This window comes from Anas platyrhynchos, chromosome 1 (genome assembly GCF_047663525.1).
Source record: "Anas platyrhynchos isolate ZD024472 breed Pekin duck chromosome 1, IASCAAS_PekinDuck_T2T, whole genome shotgun sequence".
Lineage (NCBI taxonomy): Eukaryota > Metazoa > Chordata > Aves > Anseriformes > Anatidae > Anas > Anas platyrhynchos.
This window is the reverse complement of record NC_092587.1, coordinates 70,787,381-70,807,645: the sequence shown is the minus strand read 5'-3', so window position 1 is coordinate 70,807,645 and position 20,265 is coordinate 70,787,381. Positions and strand designations below refer to the sequence as shown.

Below are 20,265 nucleotides of genomic sequence, written 5' to 3'. Positions count from 1 at the left end.
GAATTTCCACAGTGTGAGGGCTGTGTGGGATGTACCCTGTCACATGGACAGGTCATACCTGGAAGGCATCCCTTGTTTTCAGAGCGGTTGGGAAAGGATTGCTAATAGCGCTCCTTACACAACAGAATATTCACCCGCTTAGTTCATTACTTATTAGCTCCAGGCAGGGACATTGCAGATTCGTTAATGCTAATGGCCAGATCATTAGAGTGTGCAGCATTAGTGGAGGAGAAAGCATTTAATAAAGAGACATCACTGGACCCTGTCATTGTCACAGGAATACAGACCATATTGTTAAATTCGGTCCCTGCTCTCATCCTATCACCTCTTCTTAAAAGGATGGCCTGCTAGGAATCTTCAGCTTCTTTTCAAGCCCATGTGCAAGCTCATCTTTTCTTCTTTTAAATCAGATATGCTATACCATGCCAGTTGTTTCTTTACAAACATATTTAAAAAATCTCCTTAAAGTTCTGCCAATACTGATGGTTCTGTGCTGGAAAGATCATGTTTTGGAGGAAATAAAAGATCTTGCTATGCCTCAAGCTATCCTTCAAGGTAGTTTGTTTACTTTTTCTAAGTAATGGTTTGTATCTGATGTGTTGATCAGATCACCAGAAGGCTCAGTTTCTTCTAGTGTGCATTCTGATACTCAGACTGCTGTCTGGAGGGACCTTCAAAAAGCTGTTAAATAGCTTGCTAAAGAAGTTGTTGAGTAGCTGTTAAAAATAAGATGTTTCTTTTACAGGTTAACCTGTCTGCAGATTTTTTTTCTTTTGATGTAACTCAGCTTCCTTCAGTGGTCTCCTGTTGAATCTTAATATTTTAATCTTCCTTCTACAATGTCTTCATGGTATATCTTCCCTTTCTTTTGTTTTTATTTCCTTTTGGCTGATGGGCTGTACCTGTCATAACCTCTTTGTCTCTGTAGCTCCTTTATTCCTTCCTTATAGAAGAGTCAGAAGAGACCTTCTGACTCTTGTAATAGTTGTCTTTCTTGCATACATGGATATGTGTGTATGTATGTGTGTGCATGTATGTATATATGTGTGTGTAGATATATGTACATACAGGAAAAAACGCAGAATGAAAAGCCAGCAAATGTGCAGGATGCAATATTCTATGAGAAATCCTGCCAGCTGTTTTTTATATACTCTTTTGTCAGAGTTTCCTTTCTGGTCACACTGATCTCATGTTGTTCACTTTAAAGTAAGTGGCTGGAGTAGGTGAAAGATAGTGGGAGGGAAGGATTGTAATTTGATGTTTCTTCCATATCCAGTTTCTGTACAGCAGACAAGGTCAGTGCAAGTATGGCCCTTTTTAGGAACTCCCTTTGCATTCAGTATGCTGGGGTTCAAATAATCTGAATCAACCTGATATTTTATAGCGGCAAATGTCCATCTCCACTTCTTTCTGCACTGGCTTATTAAGAAGATCTTTGAGAATGGGTATTTTATGTGGCTGTCTCTCTCTCCCTGGATTCTGTTCGGTTTACCTGAACACCCGAGTGTGTCTGCCTGTTTTATCACCAGCAGCCCTTATTATAATAGCTCTCCTCTTCCCGGACTGGGGGAGGAGAGGGAGGACTGGCCTAGATTCCCTCTGGAAACTTGCCTTTACCTACTTAGAGGTGGCGTTGAACAGGAGGGTATGGCACATTCTCTGCCTGGCTGCCTATGCTGAGTTACTTTTGTACCATTTGAACCTTCAGGAGCAGCAACTGTAAGATGTAGGGTTAGAACCTGTCATGGCACTCTCAGGTTTCTCTGGGTATTTATTTGGTATGTCCTCTTTCTTGGGAAGTCCAAGGTGTAATAAAACGCCCTCATGGATATGAGGTGGTGCAGTGTATGCCATGTGTTTCATTTTGCTGGTGAGGTAAGTTGTAAAGACCTCAACCTTGCAGAGTTAAACTGTAGTTTTGTGGGATAATCAGTTGGTGCAATTGTTCTCTGGTCTGAAGTGGTCTTCCAGTGCCAGAAGCCAAGCCTGCAGTCAGGGTTGCTTTCTCAGTGCCTCCAGAAGTTGATAACCTCCTTGAAGAGGACACATTCTCATACGAACCAGGGCAGGCACCTACCTGATCACACACAAACAACTTTTTTTCAATTTGTTATAGTAGCTGATTTTTGGGTGTGCCTGTACTTTTGAGTGATAACAGTTACAAGATAATTATGGCATATCATGATGCAAGTTGTTTTCAAACAGGTACACACACTGTTCACCCTCAGGTTCCAACTGATTTCATGTAGATGTGGGGAGAGAGTAAAATTAAGTGACTGTGCTGGGGAAGGTAAAGATTGAGTGAGATGCCTATGTGGGCTTCACTTCCATTGGTTTCAATCAGGACCAGAACTGCTGCTTACAGAAAGCTACTGGAGAACGTTGCAGGTACAGATCAGAGCAGAGTCCAGCCATGCAGCAGGATTAAGATGGGCCATTTATTATATTGATGGTATTTTGAAAATGTGTATTTTGCAATGTTGTAGCTGCTCAAGAATTTTGTTTCTATTAATGACTGATGGTTAAAAGAAACTGACTTTTTCATGAATTACTGTCCCCTGGGTTTTCTGTGTGACTGATGGGCATGTGGATAATCCATGGCAGTGAATGACTTGAACTTGTCCATGTGGTGGTTCTGACATGGGGTTTGCGCTATGGAAGTGCTCGATATCCACTGTCAAGAAAGATCCTGTTCATAGTAGTTGTAGGTTCAGTACAAATGTTGCAGCTTTCCCATATCCTGACAGCTCCCTAATGTGACCAAGTAGAAACACTTGAACTGCCATGCCAGTCCGAAGAAACCACAGGGTAGCTCTGGGATTGTCCATTCCCATAACGTGAGAGAGGGCAGCTCCTTGTACACCATGTTTCCCCTTTGTTTTCCCACCTCAGTTTCATGGCCTCCGGAAATTTTGCACTCAAGTGATGAGTGCATGACTCCCATGATGGGTGTTGAGGCTGTGAGTTCCCACGCGCAGGGGCAGGGTTGTACAACCTCCATATGCTAGAGATGAAGCTCCCCAGCACTCCCTGCTTTACAAATGAGAACACACACAAAAAAAAAAAAGGCAGTAAAATCCCTGATGCACAGCTAGCTATCTCAGCCTGGAAAGTCTCTCAGTTGCTCTTCCTGCTTCTTACTCACTGTCCACAGCACTTTAAAGCCTCATGTGTTTTTGTAGCTCTGCTGTAACCTCTCTCTCGAGTGGTGCTTTGTGCTAAGAGCATGTGCAAGCGGGATTGTGGTCTAGGTGCAAAAGGGGTTGCTGTTTGGATTGCAGCAGCTAACTTTCACCATATCTTGGCTGAACAGAGGTCAGCAGCAGATTTTTCAGAGGAATTTGAGATGATAACCACAGTAGGCAAACTTCGTAGTCACGTGTGGAAGGGAGCCGGGGAGACCAAAAGGGAGCTGAAGTTTCTTCTTAACATCAGGCAGTTGAATTCAAGGTTGACTTCTGCCTTGAAGTAGCAGGTCAGGTGGGCCAATTGTGAGCTTTGCTGCCTCTCTGTGGAGCCTGGAAGGGTCTCCTGCTTCGACTTGGTAAGGCTTTACTTCCATCTTGGTGTCTGACAATTCCTCTTGCCGTTATTGAACCAGGATTTGCCATATATATTTTATGATGCCTCCCTTGGATATCTATGGACAACAGTCTTTTTTTTTGTTCATACGAATGAATAATCTTTTCTCGAATCTTACTAAGCTCTTTGCCTGAGTATTATCTTGTTTTACCTGATGTTATCTTCCTTCAGTCTGTTTCTACCCTCTATTCCACCATATTAGCAGTGACCTTAGTGAAGAGATACTTTTTGAGAATGTGGTTCAGCTAGCTTCTTGCTTCATTTATGCTTGCTCGTTTGAGATATTTTGAGGTGCTCAGACAATAATAGGACCCTATCATGGCATTTTCAACAACAAGATTGACCTCTGCAAGCTGCCTTTTCACAACACATGAGTGCAATAATATTGCTGCCTGTAAGACTTACATTTAATTAGAGCAGTGGCTGTAATAATTTTGGGAGAGGCATGAACTTCCCTACTGTCTCCTTTCCTCTTCCCTTTCCTTTTCACCTCTCTGTCTTTTATCTGCTTGACTGAGGATTGAGATGTGAGGGGGTAGCCATCTCCTGCCCCTGTGCTGGGAGATTCATCAGAGGCAGCCTGAAGGCAGGAGGCGGGGAGGAACTGAACTTCACAAAATCACTAAGGTCACTGAGACAATCTCTGCTCCCTGTGTGCAGGAAATGAGATGTTAATCTTTTCCCAGTGCTGCTTTGCATAAGGTCCATTCCAGAGAGCTGTGTTTGTTTTAATTTCTCTAATTACTGATAGTGTGCTGATTATGCTGCTATAGATTTGACGTGAATTGCTGTATTAATGGGATCAAAAATGAGGAGAAGTCTGCTATGGAAATTAAGGAGATGACAGCAACTGGGGGAAGGGAGGGAAGTGGAGAGTTTAATTCATACCCTGATCCTGCAGAGCTCTACCTTTCTTCTGGAGCCTGATCCTTCTTCCCTGGCAGCAGTTAGAGTATGCAAACTACAACATTGACCAAAATCCCACAATATTTCACTTGTATACCCAGAGCTGTACAGCCTCTTAGGGGCTCCGATTTCCTCCTTCCTCCCTGCTTTAGACCCTGTAACTGTGGGTGGTCTCTTGGACTTTTATATCCAGCTATAGCATTGCACACAAAACACTGGTGAACACTGCATACATCTTCCTTCCCTTTCTTCTTCTTCTGACTTTCTTCCCTAATGATGCTTGTTCTCTTGCTATTGACCCCTGTGCTGATCTTTGACAGGTTTGCTGGCATAGCCCTGTTGAGTGCCCAGAAATACAGGGCCCTCTGAGGCTTTCCTGCAAGCAGCTCCTTCCCACCAGCAGCACTCTGCTCCAAGGCCATTTTTTCCTGCTGTCTTACCCAAGGCACCTATGCCTAAGAAGAGCCACAGTAGCAAAGGCAGCCCCCCCTGCCCCATAATTCCAGGCTCCCCTAGAACCTGTCTTGCTATTTTCCATTTCTAGATATGTTTGTTGAAAGCGGTGGAAGCCCTGGTGATGTGTCCTTGCAGAGCTGAACATCCTCTGTGATTTGGGGTGTATGGTTTTATGTGTAGAGCATTGGCTTCTGTGGTCCCGAGACATACATTCCAAACCTGGATTTGCACAATCCAAGAGTGTGTTACTTCAGGGTTTTTTAAGCCAGGGCTTCCCCAGAATCAAAGAGGGCACCAAAATCTCAGCACACCTGCTAGTGCTGCCCTCTCTGAACACATCCCACAGATGAGGAACTGGAGCAAGGTGATAGGATGATACCCAGGCAGCTGGGAGTTTCCCTTTAAAGCAGCATCCCTGTGAGTAAGAACAGCCTGTGAGGACACAACAGGTAATGTTCTGCCCTTTTACTTCTAATTGTTTGCCCCCCAATAGTTACCACAGCCCAAATTTCCGTATCTCCACCTAGTGGTACCACCCACTTCTCATGGGAAGCTGGAGGAAGCCTTGGCCATTTGGAGCAGCTAGGGTAAGCAGGAAATGCAATGAGATGAGCACAGAGTGCCAGACACACACCAGCAGCCTGGGTGGCAAGTGCATATCAACTTTCTCTCTTGGTTGACTTGCCCTGTGTAGTATCATTGCATTAAGTACAGGAATAGGTTTTTATGCAGTGCTAAGTCAGCTGTCTTATATCCAACGTAGGATATTTGCAGACAACATTGACCGTTTTGATTTCCTGGAGGCTGCTGCATAGGTAACACATTTCTTTGCTTTATTAATAAATAAAAAAAATGATTTTGGCATACCATTCAATCCAGTTATTTCAATGTCATATCACTGGGATAACATATGGGTTTGCTTACAATGCTTTCTTGTGTATTTTATTTTAATTTCTGTGAAAATATATATCTTGTGTGTGTGCCATCAGAGGAGACTTGATAAAGGGACAGGACTGTTAGTGTGCAAGCTGGAGAACTTTTGTAATGAAGGTCACTGTTTCAGAGTTTAGGAGGGGTGTACATTGAGCAAAGGTGTGAAGTTTTTTTTAAGTGTTACGTCACTCATCCTCAACTGTTAGACTTTTTTTTTTAGCTATTATTTAAAGGTGACTACAAATTAATTTTATGATTTGGATATAGATGTATATTTAAAACCCAGTAGTATGAACAACTTGCATTCCTAACCAGAGTTTTGTAATTGTTTAGGTTTTGTCTGTAAAGTCAGTTCTTCAATGTGAAATCAGTGTGTAGTAGCTTCAGGAGTCTGGTCAGCTGTGCTGTACACTTCCACTATGTAGTCATGACCAATATAGCTTGTAAGTTACCTTGCCTTTTTTAGACAGGATGGTTTGATCTGAGGTTTTCTCAGCACGTGGATATTTAGTATTCTGTACTTTCCTAGTACAAAGAGAACAAAAATGTACCTTGTCTTGGTTCTTAAGCATATATATATCAGTCCCTACTAGATTAGGCAGCTGAAAGCATTCTGTGGTCTCAGTGGTCCTGGGTGGTTGTCTCAGTGGTACTGTTGGAGCACCAGCCACTGGAGCAACCCCTGGAGTAAACTCTGTGAAGACTGACCTCCTGTAATCAAGGTGAGATTTCATGGTGAAACTTCCCTGACTCACTGTGAGCTAAAGAAAGCCTTTCAAAAACTCACAGCAGGCAAGAAGCCATTAGTTTTATCTGCTGTGTTGTGGCTACTGGCGAAATATTAGGGATCTGCTATTTTGAAGTTGTTTGTAGATGCTAGGTGTTTGGGGCTGAGCATTTGATTCTTTGTGGGTTTAAGTGTTTCTAGAGTCCCTTGGCACATGGTGAATCTGGAATGCAGTAATGCCAAACTCTTTCCTAGCACTCATCACCAATAATCTCAAAGGACCACAACAAATGTGTATTGACTTAGCCTCTTTTACTAGTAGACTAAACTGCAGCAAGGCTCAAGTACACACAACGAGGTTCATCCTCGTTCTGCTCCCTCTACTACCTATCCTGCCTCCCAGGCTGTTGCTTGAACAACCCTGCCATTGAACCATCTATTCTTTGCCTTAATGCAAAGGGAAATATTTAACTGACTGGTTACGAAACTTTTTCAGAAGAAGTTCTATTAGCAGAGTATCTGGTTGCATAACCTTAAGAGCATGAGATACCAGCCATACTTTGTTTGATGGATCCTGTAGGAAAAGCACCACGTGGCTGCGGAGTTGTGAAGATAAAAAAACATCCTCAAACAATCTGTTTTCACTGGTATGAAGACAAGAGGTATCTTGTGGAAGTGTGACTCTTAAGAGCCTCAAAAAGACTGGAGAAACATGTGTGACCTCATGCATTCACACTCCTGTGTGGGCAGGGTGCTGTGTATGGTTGAAGCACGGAGCTATGGTAGGTTGCAGGTCTGGAATGATGTTTGCAGTTCTGCTTCCAGACATGTTACTGACTCATGCTGCAAACAGGGATGATGTTAGTTTTTTCCACCAGCCCAGTGACTTGACCTCCCTGTGACTTTACTATTCCACACCTTTTGGAAATCTGGCCAGGACAGTTACAAGGGCCACTCTTTCAGGATGCACTTGTTAAGTCTATTGCCCTTGAGAGGCACATGCGGTCTTTTTTCAAGACAGCTTAACTCTGAAATTACTTAGCTCATTTGAGCTTTGCTCTTTCTGTAACTCAGGTTGCCCATGTGTCTAATAAAAAGAAAAAGACTTAGCTAATGTCTGCAGATTGCTTTGATATTTGGGTTAAAGGTGCTGGAAAAAATGCAGAATTAGTAAAAGAGGACATTTCAAAGGCACAAATAAGAGTCAGAGAGCTAATTCCCCTTTGTACCTCAAAAATGTTTTTTGCAAATATTACCAATTCACACATTACTGTGGATATCTAAGGTATGTGGAAAAAATAACTGGGACAGAATGAATGAGTCTGCATTTCCACAAATTCTTTTTGTTTTCTGCTGTCCTGTTCTTATGAATACTAGGAAACAATGAATCAAATGCATTTACTTAAAACAGTACATCTCCATGCAGCTGTCTTGGTATTAATCAGGTGCCATATGCCTTTAGGAGGTTAATCAGTGCTGAGGGAAAGGCAGCTTGTACTGCATGCATTACATCTTGTTTTGATACAGCACCTTCTCGGTGTTGAGGGAAATGCATTGGATACTAGATTTAGTTTCGTCTGCTTCGTTTACTTTCCTCCTGCTGTTGGCCAGTGAGCAGGCACTTTGAAGATGCTCAGCACTTGGCTTTGCAGTGGTGATTTGAGTATTTGTGTGAGCGTGAAGTGGAACCTGAGGTCGGTCTACACCCTGTGTTCTCCAGGGGGAAAAGGACTTCAGGTCTCCCATCTGTCCTCTAGTGCCTGTTTGCAGAGGAAAGCATCTGTGTGGCTGTGTTTCAGAAGTGTTCCTCTTTCTATAAATATTCAATAAACAAAATGAGCAGCTGCAGTGTGGTTCGATTATCTGAGCTGTGGATCGCAGCAGGAAGTGGCTGGTCTTGTTGCTAATCACTCGTATGTGCACCACTGATGAGAAGGTGCAAATTGCCAGTGAGGCTGCAGGATGTGCTCTGGGCATGGATCTGGACCTCCCAGGAGTGTGAGGCCTACAGTCAGCCATTTCGGGTCAGGGATTGAACTGTGTAAGTTAGAAGCAGAATGTTTTATAGCTCCACAGGTGTGTCTTTCAACCATGTTCTAGTGAACATCCCTGTTGATGAAGAATACCTAAATTCGTAAGAGCTGATGGACAAAAGTCTAGCCTGAGTGGACAGAGTTAGACACTGAAGGACACTGTGAGAGACTGGAACATAAAAATGAACAATTTGTGGTACAAAGTAATATGTTGAAAGCCAGCTCTACTTCCCTTTGCTGGCAATGAGGGTGCAGAGCTACAGGCTGGGAGATGAGTGGTTGGAGAGCTGCCAGGCAGAGAAGGACCTGGGAGTGATGGTGGACAGTCGGCTGAATATGAGCCAGCAGTGTGCTCAGGTGGCCAAGAAGGCCAACAGCATCCTGGCTTGTATCAGAAACAGTGTGACCAGCAGGGCTAGGGAGGTGATTGTCCCCCTGTACTTGGCTCTGGTGAGGCCACACCTCGAGTACTGTGTTCAGTTTTGGGCCCCTCGCTACAAGAAGGACATCGAGGTGCTTGAGCGGGTCCAGAGAAGGGCGACGAAGCTGGTGAGGGGCCTGGAGAACAAGTCCTATGAGGAGCGGCTGAGGGAGTTGGGCTTGTTCAGCCTGGAGAAGAGGAGGCTCAGGGGCGACCTTATTGCTCTCTACAGATACCTTAAAGGAGGCTGTAGAGAGGTGGGGGTTGGCCTGTTCTCCCACGTGCCTGGTGACAGGACGAGGGGGAATGGGCTAAAGTTGCGCCAGGGGAGTTTTAGGTTAGATGTTTGGAAGAGCTTCTTTACTGAAAGGATTGTTAGACACTGGAACAGGCTGCCCAGGGAGGTGGTGGAATCACAATCCCTGGAAGTCTTTAAAAGACGTTTAGATGAAGAGCTTAGGGATATGGTTTGGTGGGAACTGTTGGAGTTAGGTCAGAGGTTGGACTCGATGATCTTGAGGTCTCTTCCAACCTAGAAATTCTGTGTGATTCTATAACGTTATGTTGTACAGGTGCCTCTATCAGTGTCAGTCCAACTCCATGTTGCACAGCCAGGATAATGTTGTAGTTTGTAATGGAAGTGATTACTTTCTCTTACTCCAACAGGGCTTGTCTTTTCCACTTGCCAGAGATCAGGGTGAGGGTAGGGAGTTGCACCTATACTGTCCTGAAAACACTCGGGAGCAAAAGGAGCTCCTTTTGTTTCTACAGAATGTGGATGTAAATCCACGCTCTTTGCACCACCATCATTAAATGTTGGCAGCCCAGTTCTGGGGCATAATGATTTTTTTTATGTTTCTACTGACTTGTGGCTATGTTTATTTACAAAGGGTATAATTTATGTTGTGATTGGAGGTCATGTTTAGAATATGGAAGAGTTTTTTCCCATCAGATCAGATGAAATTTCAGTCTTGAATTTCTTGGCAGACATTTTCAGAAGTAAAAAACAAAACAAACAAAAAAACCAGTGACAATTATGAACCTAACACAACATTCGCAGATTGTCCTTTAACTCTGTTTTTCTATCCTTGCTTAGCTGTTTTCTGTATGCTAATTTATTTGGTTGCAAGATAAACTACTTCAAAGAAAGTGCTAATAACTAGTTTAGGTGAGAAGAAAAAAAAAGTGCCACATTACTCTGTGGTACATAGGGTAGTTTTCAGTGATAGAGTTTGGTTTTCTGCAGCAAAGACAAAACTAATGTCTTTAAAATGCTCTGAAGGTGTAAAATGTTGAATACTTAACAAACATGCTCAGATCTTTGTTAGCACAAGATTAAGTGTTTTTAGTGCTTTCTGTAGTGGTACGCCTGCACATACAATGTAGTTGCTATCAGATTTTCACTGACATAAAACCCACTCAGGCTCCCCACTTCTGTGTCACTTCCCTTTCCTCCCTGAGCAAATTTCTGAGAAAACCCTTGGAAACTTCTTGGGCCTCCTGAAAATTATAACTGTCGCTGTAAAAGCTGCTCAGTCTCTGGCTGCAGGCTCGGAGCAGGCCGTGGTCCAGCCGTGACCCCTGGTGCCGTTTGGCTCCACCACACATACCCCTTTATCCTTCCTCCTGCTTCCCCCAACCCCTGGCTCGGTTTCACACCTCTGTTCCAAAGTTTACGTTGTCCTCTCTTTTTTTCTACCCCCCCCACCCTGCTTTCTTTTTAACAGCAGGAAAGAATTTCCTACACACCTCCAGCGAGCCCGGTACCAAATCACACCACCTCGACACCACTACATGTCCCAGTGCCTCGAGCGATCAGGATGGAGGAAGACACGATCAGACTGCCAGCACACCTGCGTGAGTGTCAGCGTGGAGGCATGCTTCCTTCAACTGAGGAGGGTGTGGGGCAGGGTGAAGGGTTGGTTTTATTTATTTTCATGGAAGAGAAGTGGGGAAGCCGTTGGCTTTAGTCTTTTTTTTTTTTTTTTTTTTTTTTTTTTAAAGCTTTTGCTAGTTTGATTCTCTCTATTTTTAAACAATGGAAATCACTCAATTACAGCGCAAATGTTATTTCCTGTCATCTGCCCCCCACCACTTCTCATCAAAGATGGGGCTGATTTCTCATGACAGGGAAAAACATGGAGGTTTTATTTTGATGGGAAGCACTGTGCATCTGTCCACGTAGTAGGAGTTGCTCAGTGATGTGCTGTGGCACGAGGTCATAGTTTCACAAACTGTGACAAGTGTATTTTTAGGCTGTTATGGGTCTCAGTAGTAAACATTCCTGGTGCCCAGACACACTACTGCTGCACTGACAGAAGCAGTGGGGAAGGAGGAAGAAAGGGCCTAGTTGTGCACAAAAGGATGCTGCGAATGAGGAAAGACACATCCCTGACTTTGGAACAAAAGCTGGAGCTGGTGGCGAGGCAAGAGCCAGGCACTTCCTTACTGAAATGATTTAATGTTTGAGGAATAGGAAAGGCCAAGGGCTGTTGGCCAGTGAGAGGTGAATTACAGAAGTAGGGTGGAGATGAGGAAGTGTGGAATTTTCCTCTTTAGAGAGGAAATAGTTGTGATGTAAATCGAGAGGTTTTAAGAAAACTTTTTTCAGGTGTCACATTCCTGGGGCAATTGAACAACAAGCAGCAACAAGGCCAGTAGCAAGCTATCTGTGTGTTGCTATCCCACAGACGTCTTTGGAATTTTAGAAAAGGAAATGGTCTTTGAGGTAGTCTTTCTATTTAAAAATATATATATCCATGTTTATCACGAGATGTTCTCATTCCTGTCCTCAGCAATCTTCAGGCACACTCCTTTTCTGGATGCAAGCTGTTCTCCCAGCACTTCAGTAATCCTGTGCTCTCTCACTTGTGGGCCAGTGAGTTGCACTGCCCCAGGATGACTCCTTGCCCATGCTGTTTTCTGCACAGTTGTGATTTTGCCTGCTGTCGCCTCTTGCTCCCTTCTGCCTGTGCTGCAGCATAGCCCAGGTTGTACTTCTGATGCGCAGGAATGCGAGCTGGCACCGCAGCCTTTCTGCCTGGCTCTGGCCTCTGCCACTATTCCAAAGCTCCCAGAGAATGCCTGCCTGTGCATGTGGCTGCTGGCCTCTTTCCCCAGTCCAGGAAGGAATTGCTGTGGCACTTAGAGTGCATTTTAAAGATTATGTCAAAAATTTAGAGGAAAAAATCAGACACGGAAGCAGTGCTTCTCTCCACTTTTAGCCCCTGAGATTTTTTTTTTCCCTTTCATCCCATTAGTTGGTGCTATTTAGTTCTTCATTGGGAGTCACTGCCCTTTCCAAACCTAGGATCATGGCTGGCTTTCAAATTAATTATTGCCTTCCGAACTGGGTTTAGCAGATGCACAAGACAAGAAGGCGGAGACGCTTGCTAGTGAAAGAGGTGGGGCACTCAATGTGTTTACTACCAGCTCCCTTCCCATCAGCTAGCCGGCATGCTAGGTAAAGTGTGAAGTTTAAAAGGTTTTCTTTCAGTCAGAGCTTGTTTATCTGCTATTTTAGGTGTGATTCAACTTTTGCCTCATTTTTTTTATTTATTTTTGTTTTGATTGGTATATTTTTAAACTTCCGAGGAGGCTTTCATCCTATTAATACTTCCACACCAGTCTGATATGCTATAGTGTGAAAACATAGAAGATTAATCATTAAGTATCTGTGGAATATGCTTCCACAAAGTCAGTGTGTCAGATAATAAACAATGTGAAGCACGCTTACATAGTCTTACTAGTTATGGTGCATGTCAGTATAGTGTTTTTTAGCTCAGCATGCAATAATTGTCACATTCAGAACCACCGTTTAAAGTATACAGTTTCATAGCTGCGCCAGGAGGGACTGTTATGCATTTCTAAAATAATTTCTGTTATTACCTGAGTTATAGTAGCATTTAAGTTCAGTAAGGGTTTGAGCATGTTATGCATGTTATGCTGAAAGATTTCTTCTCTCCATGTAAAGACTTAAGTGATGAAGAGGATATAAGGCCTCTACATAAGTTGTTTCAATGCTTAATTATCCTCCCTATTTGCTGCTTTTTTTTTTAAGTGGCCTATTTATAGTTTGAATTTGTCAATCTTCAGTTTCAAACTATTAGATCTCATTATCTCCTTTCCTGCTAAATATTGTCAAAAGACTACTCTTGATATAGGTGCTTTTAGATAAAGTCACTTCTTAACCTTTTCTTGGCTAAACTGGATAGGAAGAGAGGTTCTTAAAGCTGTCAATCTTCCTGTACAGCTTCTAGATTTCAAATTATTTTTGTATCATCTCCTGTGAACTGTTTCTCACCAAAGACATCTGTCTTAAAATGAGGACATCAGAGCTCAAGATCATATTCCAGGAGCAGTCTTCCTAATACCAGGTATAGAAAAAGCTAAGTGCCTTTTGGATTTCAGGTTGTGAGGTTCAAGAATTATTAACATGGGATTTTGCAAATTGTGCATGTACCCCTCTCACTTTTTAGAGATGCCTGAGGCACAGATTTGGATCCAAATCTGAACTACCTTAAAAGGTAAAGTAGCGATGTTCTAGTTCAGACTGTGCTACTATGTGTGAAGACTAGATCTAGATCCAAAGACTGAGGGTTTTTTAAATCTGAGTTTTTGTTTGGTTCCATCCTTATTATTATTTTTTGTTGATTAGGTAAAGCACTATATAAAGATTATTAATCTTTTTTAACCCTCGCTCCAATGCAACAGGGAAATATGGTAAGTTTCTGCAGCCATGCTCCATGCATGAACCCTCTCTAACTGGTAGCTGGAGAGGGCTCCCCTCATTCTCTATTTCCATGAAATTCTGATGACATTTACCAAACCAAAGGCAAGAGTTCAGTGTCCTAAACTGTACATGTTCATTTCTGCCAATTTGCAAATTCGAGAGCTGTGCTACAAATACAACTGTGAAAGTAACAGTTTGCCCAAGCACTGATTTTCACCTTCAGTGGCAATGTAGGAGGAGAAGAACGAGAGAAATGTTTCAGATGGACTATGAAATGCACTCCATAGATTCAGACTGTGTTCTGTGCCTTCCTGTTAGAAATTTCACTTTTTCTAATGTTTAAGAGCACTTTAAAGGTGCTAATAGCCAATACTATCTGGACAATTACTAGAGCAATTTCTTTTGGTTCTATAAATTATTCCTCACTGTTTGGTGAGCACATAGTTCTTAGCTATGCTGAGCTGACTTGATCCAGAGACTGGAGAAAGGAGAAATGAAAAGTTTGGAAGAGTGGAATGCATATCCCTCTTAGCTGCAAGCATACAGAGCACTCCTCCTTTCTCTTTGGTCAGTACAGATTGAAGTCTACAGAGAAACCGCTTATCCTGGGGTTGATGTGAAAACAGTTTTTTCCATTCGTACACATCCTTTTCTTTTTTAATTTGCAAGTTTCTTCCCATCTACTACTCCTGTAGTATAGAACTACAGTGTAATCAGCTGTATTAATTATAAAGCTGTGGAATAGTGAGAATGATTTTCTGATAGTGCAGCATTTTCTCTGATACTATACTTCTGTATAAGAGACTTTTGACCCATACTTATAGACGTTTGCCTAACATCCACTTCTTATCTATTAAATAAGTATTGGAAGTGTTGTAAATAAACTGTCAGTGGGGAGCTGGAGACCGTTTTCCTCTATTTTATACTTAAAATAGTATACTTAATTAATATACTTATTTTATACTTAAAATAGAGGAAATGTAGTCAGAATGTACAGTCATTTCCAGTTTCCTCTTTGTCCCTGTTGTGTGTGCTGTGGTAACTTTGCAGCAAATCTGATCTCCACCAAACTGCACTGAAGTCAGATAGAGAGAATGCTTGGAAAACAGAGATGTTTACCAAGGACTCCAGAGAAGCAAGTTCATTTATCATACAAGGCTCTGCCCTTGGTGTCTTCTGTGACCTTGGGCATCTTGATTTAGCTTTCTTACTCTAAAATGAAAAAATGGTGGTTGCATAGATTTTTTAGAAGTTGTGAAGATTAATAAAGTGTCTGCCCAGATACTGTGATAATGGAGAATGCTGAGATAGGTGAAAGCTGTGAAACTATTTGCATACCTCATAACCCCTTAACTCCAAGGAAGCGTACTTCATATTATAATGGAGAGAAAGTTTTCTCTGTCTTGTTTTTGTATTAAAAACTGTTGTTTGTTTGTTTGTTTGTTTTTAAAAAAAAAAAAACAAACTTTTTTATCTGGTTCAATGTCATTAGTTACTCTTTTTCTGCTGTGGCCGATACCTTGGGGTAAAAAACTCTTGGAGCTGAATAGAGGGAACTTCATTTAAGTTATGGATATGTCTTAATATGCAATGAGTCAGAGAGAAAACAACCTTTTTTTTTTTTTTAATATACAGAATAAAAATAAGATGTTTTGCCTTCTCTTCTAGAACAGCAACTGTAATTATGTGCTTAAAGGCTTCATGATTTTTTTTTATGTTCAGAGAGAATGTAAAACTTCTTTAAGAAGAGACACAGAAATATCAGTGCTGAAAAGGACTTGTTGCATGCTCTGATCTGTGTCTTTGCCTGTAGAGCAGCATTCCCCCTTGCACATTTCTGTCAATGTATATGGTCTGATTTTTATCTCTGAAGGGCATCTTCCCTTGGGAATGCATGTGTGTTTGTTTAAGGAGATGGACGTTATCTCACAGGCAAAGATTTCAGTGTTTTCTATTGATACAAACGTGAACAAGAGTTCATTTCTTCCTCTGCACTAATTACTCTTCTTTCTTTAGTGTTGGCATTCTTCATATGCCTGCAGCCCATTGTCATAGCAAGGCACGTTGCACATTCTTTTCTGTACACACGAACCAATTATTCTTGGCAGCAACTAACTTTTCTTGCTCTTGCCTTTCTCTGAACTCCTGACAGCCTGCACTGATATTCAGAGTAAAAAGGCACCCCCAGATGTCACAGTACGTGCATCACCTCAAAAGGGAGAACTTTTACATGGGGTATATGGTGTTTGTCATCATCTTCACTCACTTTTTAGGGTGGGGGCTTCGGAGGTGGAGAAAGATGGGAACCAGTTTGTAAAATTCTTTGAGAACTCCTTGTTTCAAATGTAAGCTTGGGTTCTGGTCTTTGGTTTTCCAGTCTGGGATATGTTCCATGCTACAGATGATTTTGATGAACATCAGAGCGTATAGTTCTGGTCATATACAGCTAGTCTGATCATGTTTTTTTTTTAATCTTAACATCTTTGTGTCTGTTGTATCTACTGTCTGTTCTACTGCCTTCATTGAGGAGGACAGAAAGGAAATTTGGTTAATTTTCTGACATGATTTTATTAAGGGCTTTAACTTTCAGTGAGTATTTTATAGGAATCTTCCTGCATGTCTTTTTTTATTGGTATTTGAAACTCTAATTCAGTGGAGAACAGTCTGGTGGCCCTGTGCTGGTTGTACATCTTTGTGACCCTGGCTGTACCACATTCTGCAAAAAGGCCCTTTTTGTCATGGTTAAGTCAGGACATGAGTAGAAGGGCAGGCAAAGTAGTTGAAGGGCTTTCGGTTGGTGGGTACTTTAACCTAAGGCATTTATCAGACCCAAAAACAATCTAAAGAAAGCAAGCAAGAGTTTCTTTTTCCTGATCATACGTTGATGTTTATATGCATCAGTTGTTTTTTAAAGGCACCAGTTTTCTTTTTTTAAGGAAATGCAGGAAACAATTAAGAAGGAGAAGGAAACAGCAACACTGTCAGGGTTGCCAAGGATCCATTTTTTCTGTGTAGTGTCTATTAATTATGTTACTCCTTTTATTAATCCTTTGGCACCTGTTAATTATTCTGCAATTTTGGCTAGCAGCTGGAACAGCCACTTCGAAGCATTAAGCATATTGTTATTTAGTTACTAGACTATTCAGTGCGTTGAACTGAAAGTATGTAGTGAGACGGGGAAAAAAAGCCCTTCACCCTAAGCCACATTTAGAGCAGCAAGCAATAAAAATATTTGCTTTGGAAGGATCTTTGTGGAACAAAACTAACTGACGCACATTCAGGGAAAATAAAATAAAAGCTTCATAAGACAAAGGGACTGTGCATGGTGGCCAGAATGTCAGATTAATGACTCTGAGACTAATCCTGGTCCCACTGAAATGAGTGCTATGATTCCCACTGAATCTAACAGGATCTGAACTGGCCTCTTTCTGGGATGGTTGGCTTTTTCCATACCCCTTTTTGCTCTTCTCTCACAATATGGCCACTTAAACTTCATTCCTCCCTCTTGCTGTCCTTTATAGGCTTGCCTCTCCCCCTCATCTCCTTTCTATGTTTTGTTTTATTCTCTCTCTGGGTAGCTTGTACTTTTCTAAGAAATCCCAATCCACTCAAAAAAACAAACAAACAAAACACACATACACAAAAGAAATACAGAATAATTGCACTGTTCACTACCACCTCACTGTTTGGAATGTTTGATCTCTTTCCTGTTGCGTCTTCTTTCACCATGGGCTTTTCTTGCACATTTATATTGTGAGCTACTAAGAGCAGAGTCTATCTGTTCACACTGTTTAACAGTGCCTCCCTTAGTAGATCGTAATTCTTTTGTGGTCTTAAGGCACAATTTGTAACTCATAATAATCTATTGACAGGCTGGCTGGACTGCGGAAATGCTAGCTAGCCATTCTTTCAGCCTCCGTGACGATTATTTTGGTCAGCCCTAGTGAGGTGACTGCGCCTGGCTCCTTCATGACTGTGAATTACGTCTAGTTGTTAGGATGAAAAGCATGAACAAGGGAGGGTATTGTTTGATAGCTGGCTGAATATAAGCCAGCAGTGTGCGCAGGTGGCCAAGAACGCCAACAGCAGCCTGGCTTGTATAAGAAGCAGCATAGCCAGCAAGGCTAGGGAAGTGATTGTCCCCCTGTACTTGGCTCTGGTGAGGCCGCACCTCGAGTACTGTGTTCAGTTTTGGGCCCCTCGCTACAAGAAGGACATTGAGGTGCTCGAGTGAGTCCAGAGAAGGGCAACCAAGCTGGTGAGGGGCCTGGAGAACAAGTCCTACGAGGAGCGGCTGAGGGAGCTGGGCTTGTTCAGCCTGGAGAAGAGGAGGCTCAGGGGTGACCTTATCGACCTTTATAAGTACCTTAAAGGAGGCTGTAGTGAGGTGGAGGTTGGTCTGTTCTCCCATGTGTCTGGTGACAGGACAAGAGGGAATGGGCTAAAGTTGCGCCAGGGGAGGTTTAGGTTGGATATTAGGAACTTCTTTACTGAAAGGGTTGTTAGGCATTGGAACCGGCTGCCCAGGGAAGTGGTTGAGTCACCATCCCTGAAGGTCTTTAAAAGGCATTTAGATGTAGAGCTTAGTGGTATGGTTTAGTGGAGGACTTGTTAGTGTTAGGTCAGAGGTTGGACTTGATGATCTTGAGGTCTCTTCCAACCTAGATGATTCTGTGATTCTGAGAGGTCAGTTATGCCTGTCTCTTGCCTAAAAGGCCAGTTTCCACAGCGGCTTATCTGAATTTAACTTATCTACAGATTTTCTCTAATATCAGGGACTGTATTTTTGTCTGTATTTTTGCTTGCTTCAGATCGTACCACTAAAGCAAAGGATGTGTGCTAAAGCTTAGCAAAATGTAGTTTATCGATATAGCAGGCCTTTGAACTCTTGGTTGGGTGTGTTATAAAGCACAACCTGCCTCCTGGGTGTTTCTTACAGAGAATCTCCAGCCAACTTTGAAGCAATCATACAGGCCTGGTAATTTGGTTGGGTGGGAAGCCCAGTCTCAGATTAACTCTTGCACCATGTCTGAGCACAGTACAGATGCAGCCACTCTTCTTGAAAGAACTTGATCCAGAATATGCTGGATTGGGAGGGCTAAACCCTCATTACTGATCCAGCTGTGGAAACTGTGACCTTTGCATCCGGAAAATCCTGGTTTACATTTTTCTGACATGTTTTTTTTTTCATCACCTGTGGGAAACTGAGCCCTTTGTCACAAGGTTTACAGCGGGGTGACTTGGGGCCCATTTAGGTGTCACGCCTGATATAAACAGCAGGCAAGCTGAACCCTAAATCTCCTTACCGCTGCCTAGTTACTGTTGACAGAGGCATCCAGATCAAGTGTGAAAAGTGTCCTAGAGGGACAGTGCTGTGAGTTGGCTTCTGCTTCCTGAGAGAGTATTGTGTTGGTTTTTTTTTGTTTGTTTTTAATTTATATATGCATTTATATATACACATTTTATTTTTGTGTGTGTATATCATACTGTGTATATATACACAGACGAAGTTAGCGCAGTGTTTTCCTGCAGTGATAATCCCAGTCGAAGTGTGTGGAGGGATAGGATCCTTCCTATCCCAGAGAGAAGTTGTAAAGCAGCCCCAAGGTGGGAGGGTGAGACCCATGCTTTGGGGCATATACAGCTTGTGGTGTGGGATTCCCAGTGGTACTAAGCCAGTCTGTTATACTCCTGCAAATCTTCGCTTCAGGGTTTTAAGTCTTCAAAATGTAGACTCACTTCTGCTCAGAGGGGAAAGGGAGCATTGTCACTTTAATGTGGGATTCAAGCTGATCCCTAGTGGAATTCCCCTGGAAAGTGTGGGGAGGAATAAGAAGCAAAAGCAGCAGGACATTTATGGTATTGCTGTGTTTGAAGCATTTTTAGCTTTGTCTTAAAGGGATGCTGTCAAGATCACTGAATCTAAAATTAGATTGCTTTTTCTTTTTCCATCCCAAATGTGTCTGTTTATTTTTTTCATTTGTGTTATGTTACAAATGCTTCTATGTTAATCTTTTAAAGAACTAAAATTAATGTAAAGAGCCCGATATTTGTAATAAGGCTGCAGTTAAAGACTGCAAAGACAGTCTTTAAAGCAGTCAAGACTGCTGCAGTTAAAGACACAAGACAGACTGTTTGTAAGTCATGACTAGAAACTCCACAATAACAAACCATTTTGTGTTGAGCACCTTGCAACAAAAAACGGAAGTGTGGTTAAAAAAAAAATAATAATCAGAAGCAACAGGCCATGCATGCTATGTCCAGTCCTGTAATAATAAACCAGAGCTGAGCCTCTGAACATTGGAAGAGAGCCCCTCTAATGCTGGACAGTGGTGTTCATCATCTGTGAGGTGAAACCTACTGCAGATTCAAGGTACTTGGGATTAATGTAATGAGATGTGTGTGTACGCGCGCGCACACACCAATTATTTGATGTCCTTTTTATTGCATTGGATTTCCTTCTGCACTACTTGTA

The 20,265-nt window shown here is 42.3% G+C and overlaps 1 protein-coding gene across 3 annotated transcripts in view; it reads left to right on the top strand.

Annotated features, from left to right (window-relative positions):
* The window catches only part of ETV6 (ETS variant transcription factor 6), a 144,017-nt gene that overhangs the window by 38,376 nt on the left and 85,376 nt on the right, over positions 1-20,265 (top strand). For 2 of the 3 annotated variants that reach the window (XM_038181037.2, XM_072041014.1), the window contains exon 2: positions 10,786-10,915. The exons of the other annotated variant lie outside the window; for it this stretch is intronic. In XM_038181037.2, coding sequence (XP_038036965.1) covers positions 10,786-10,915 — 130 coding nt within the window. The remainder of the gene's footprint in view (positions 1-10,785; positions 10,916-20,265) is intronic. 3 annotated transcript variants of the gene reach the window in all.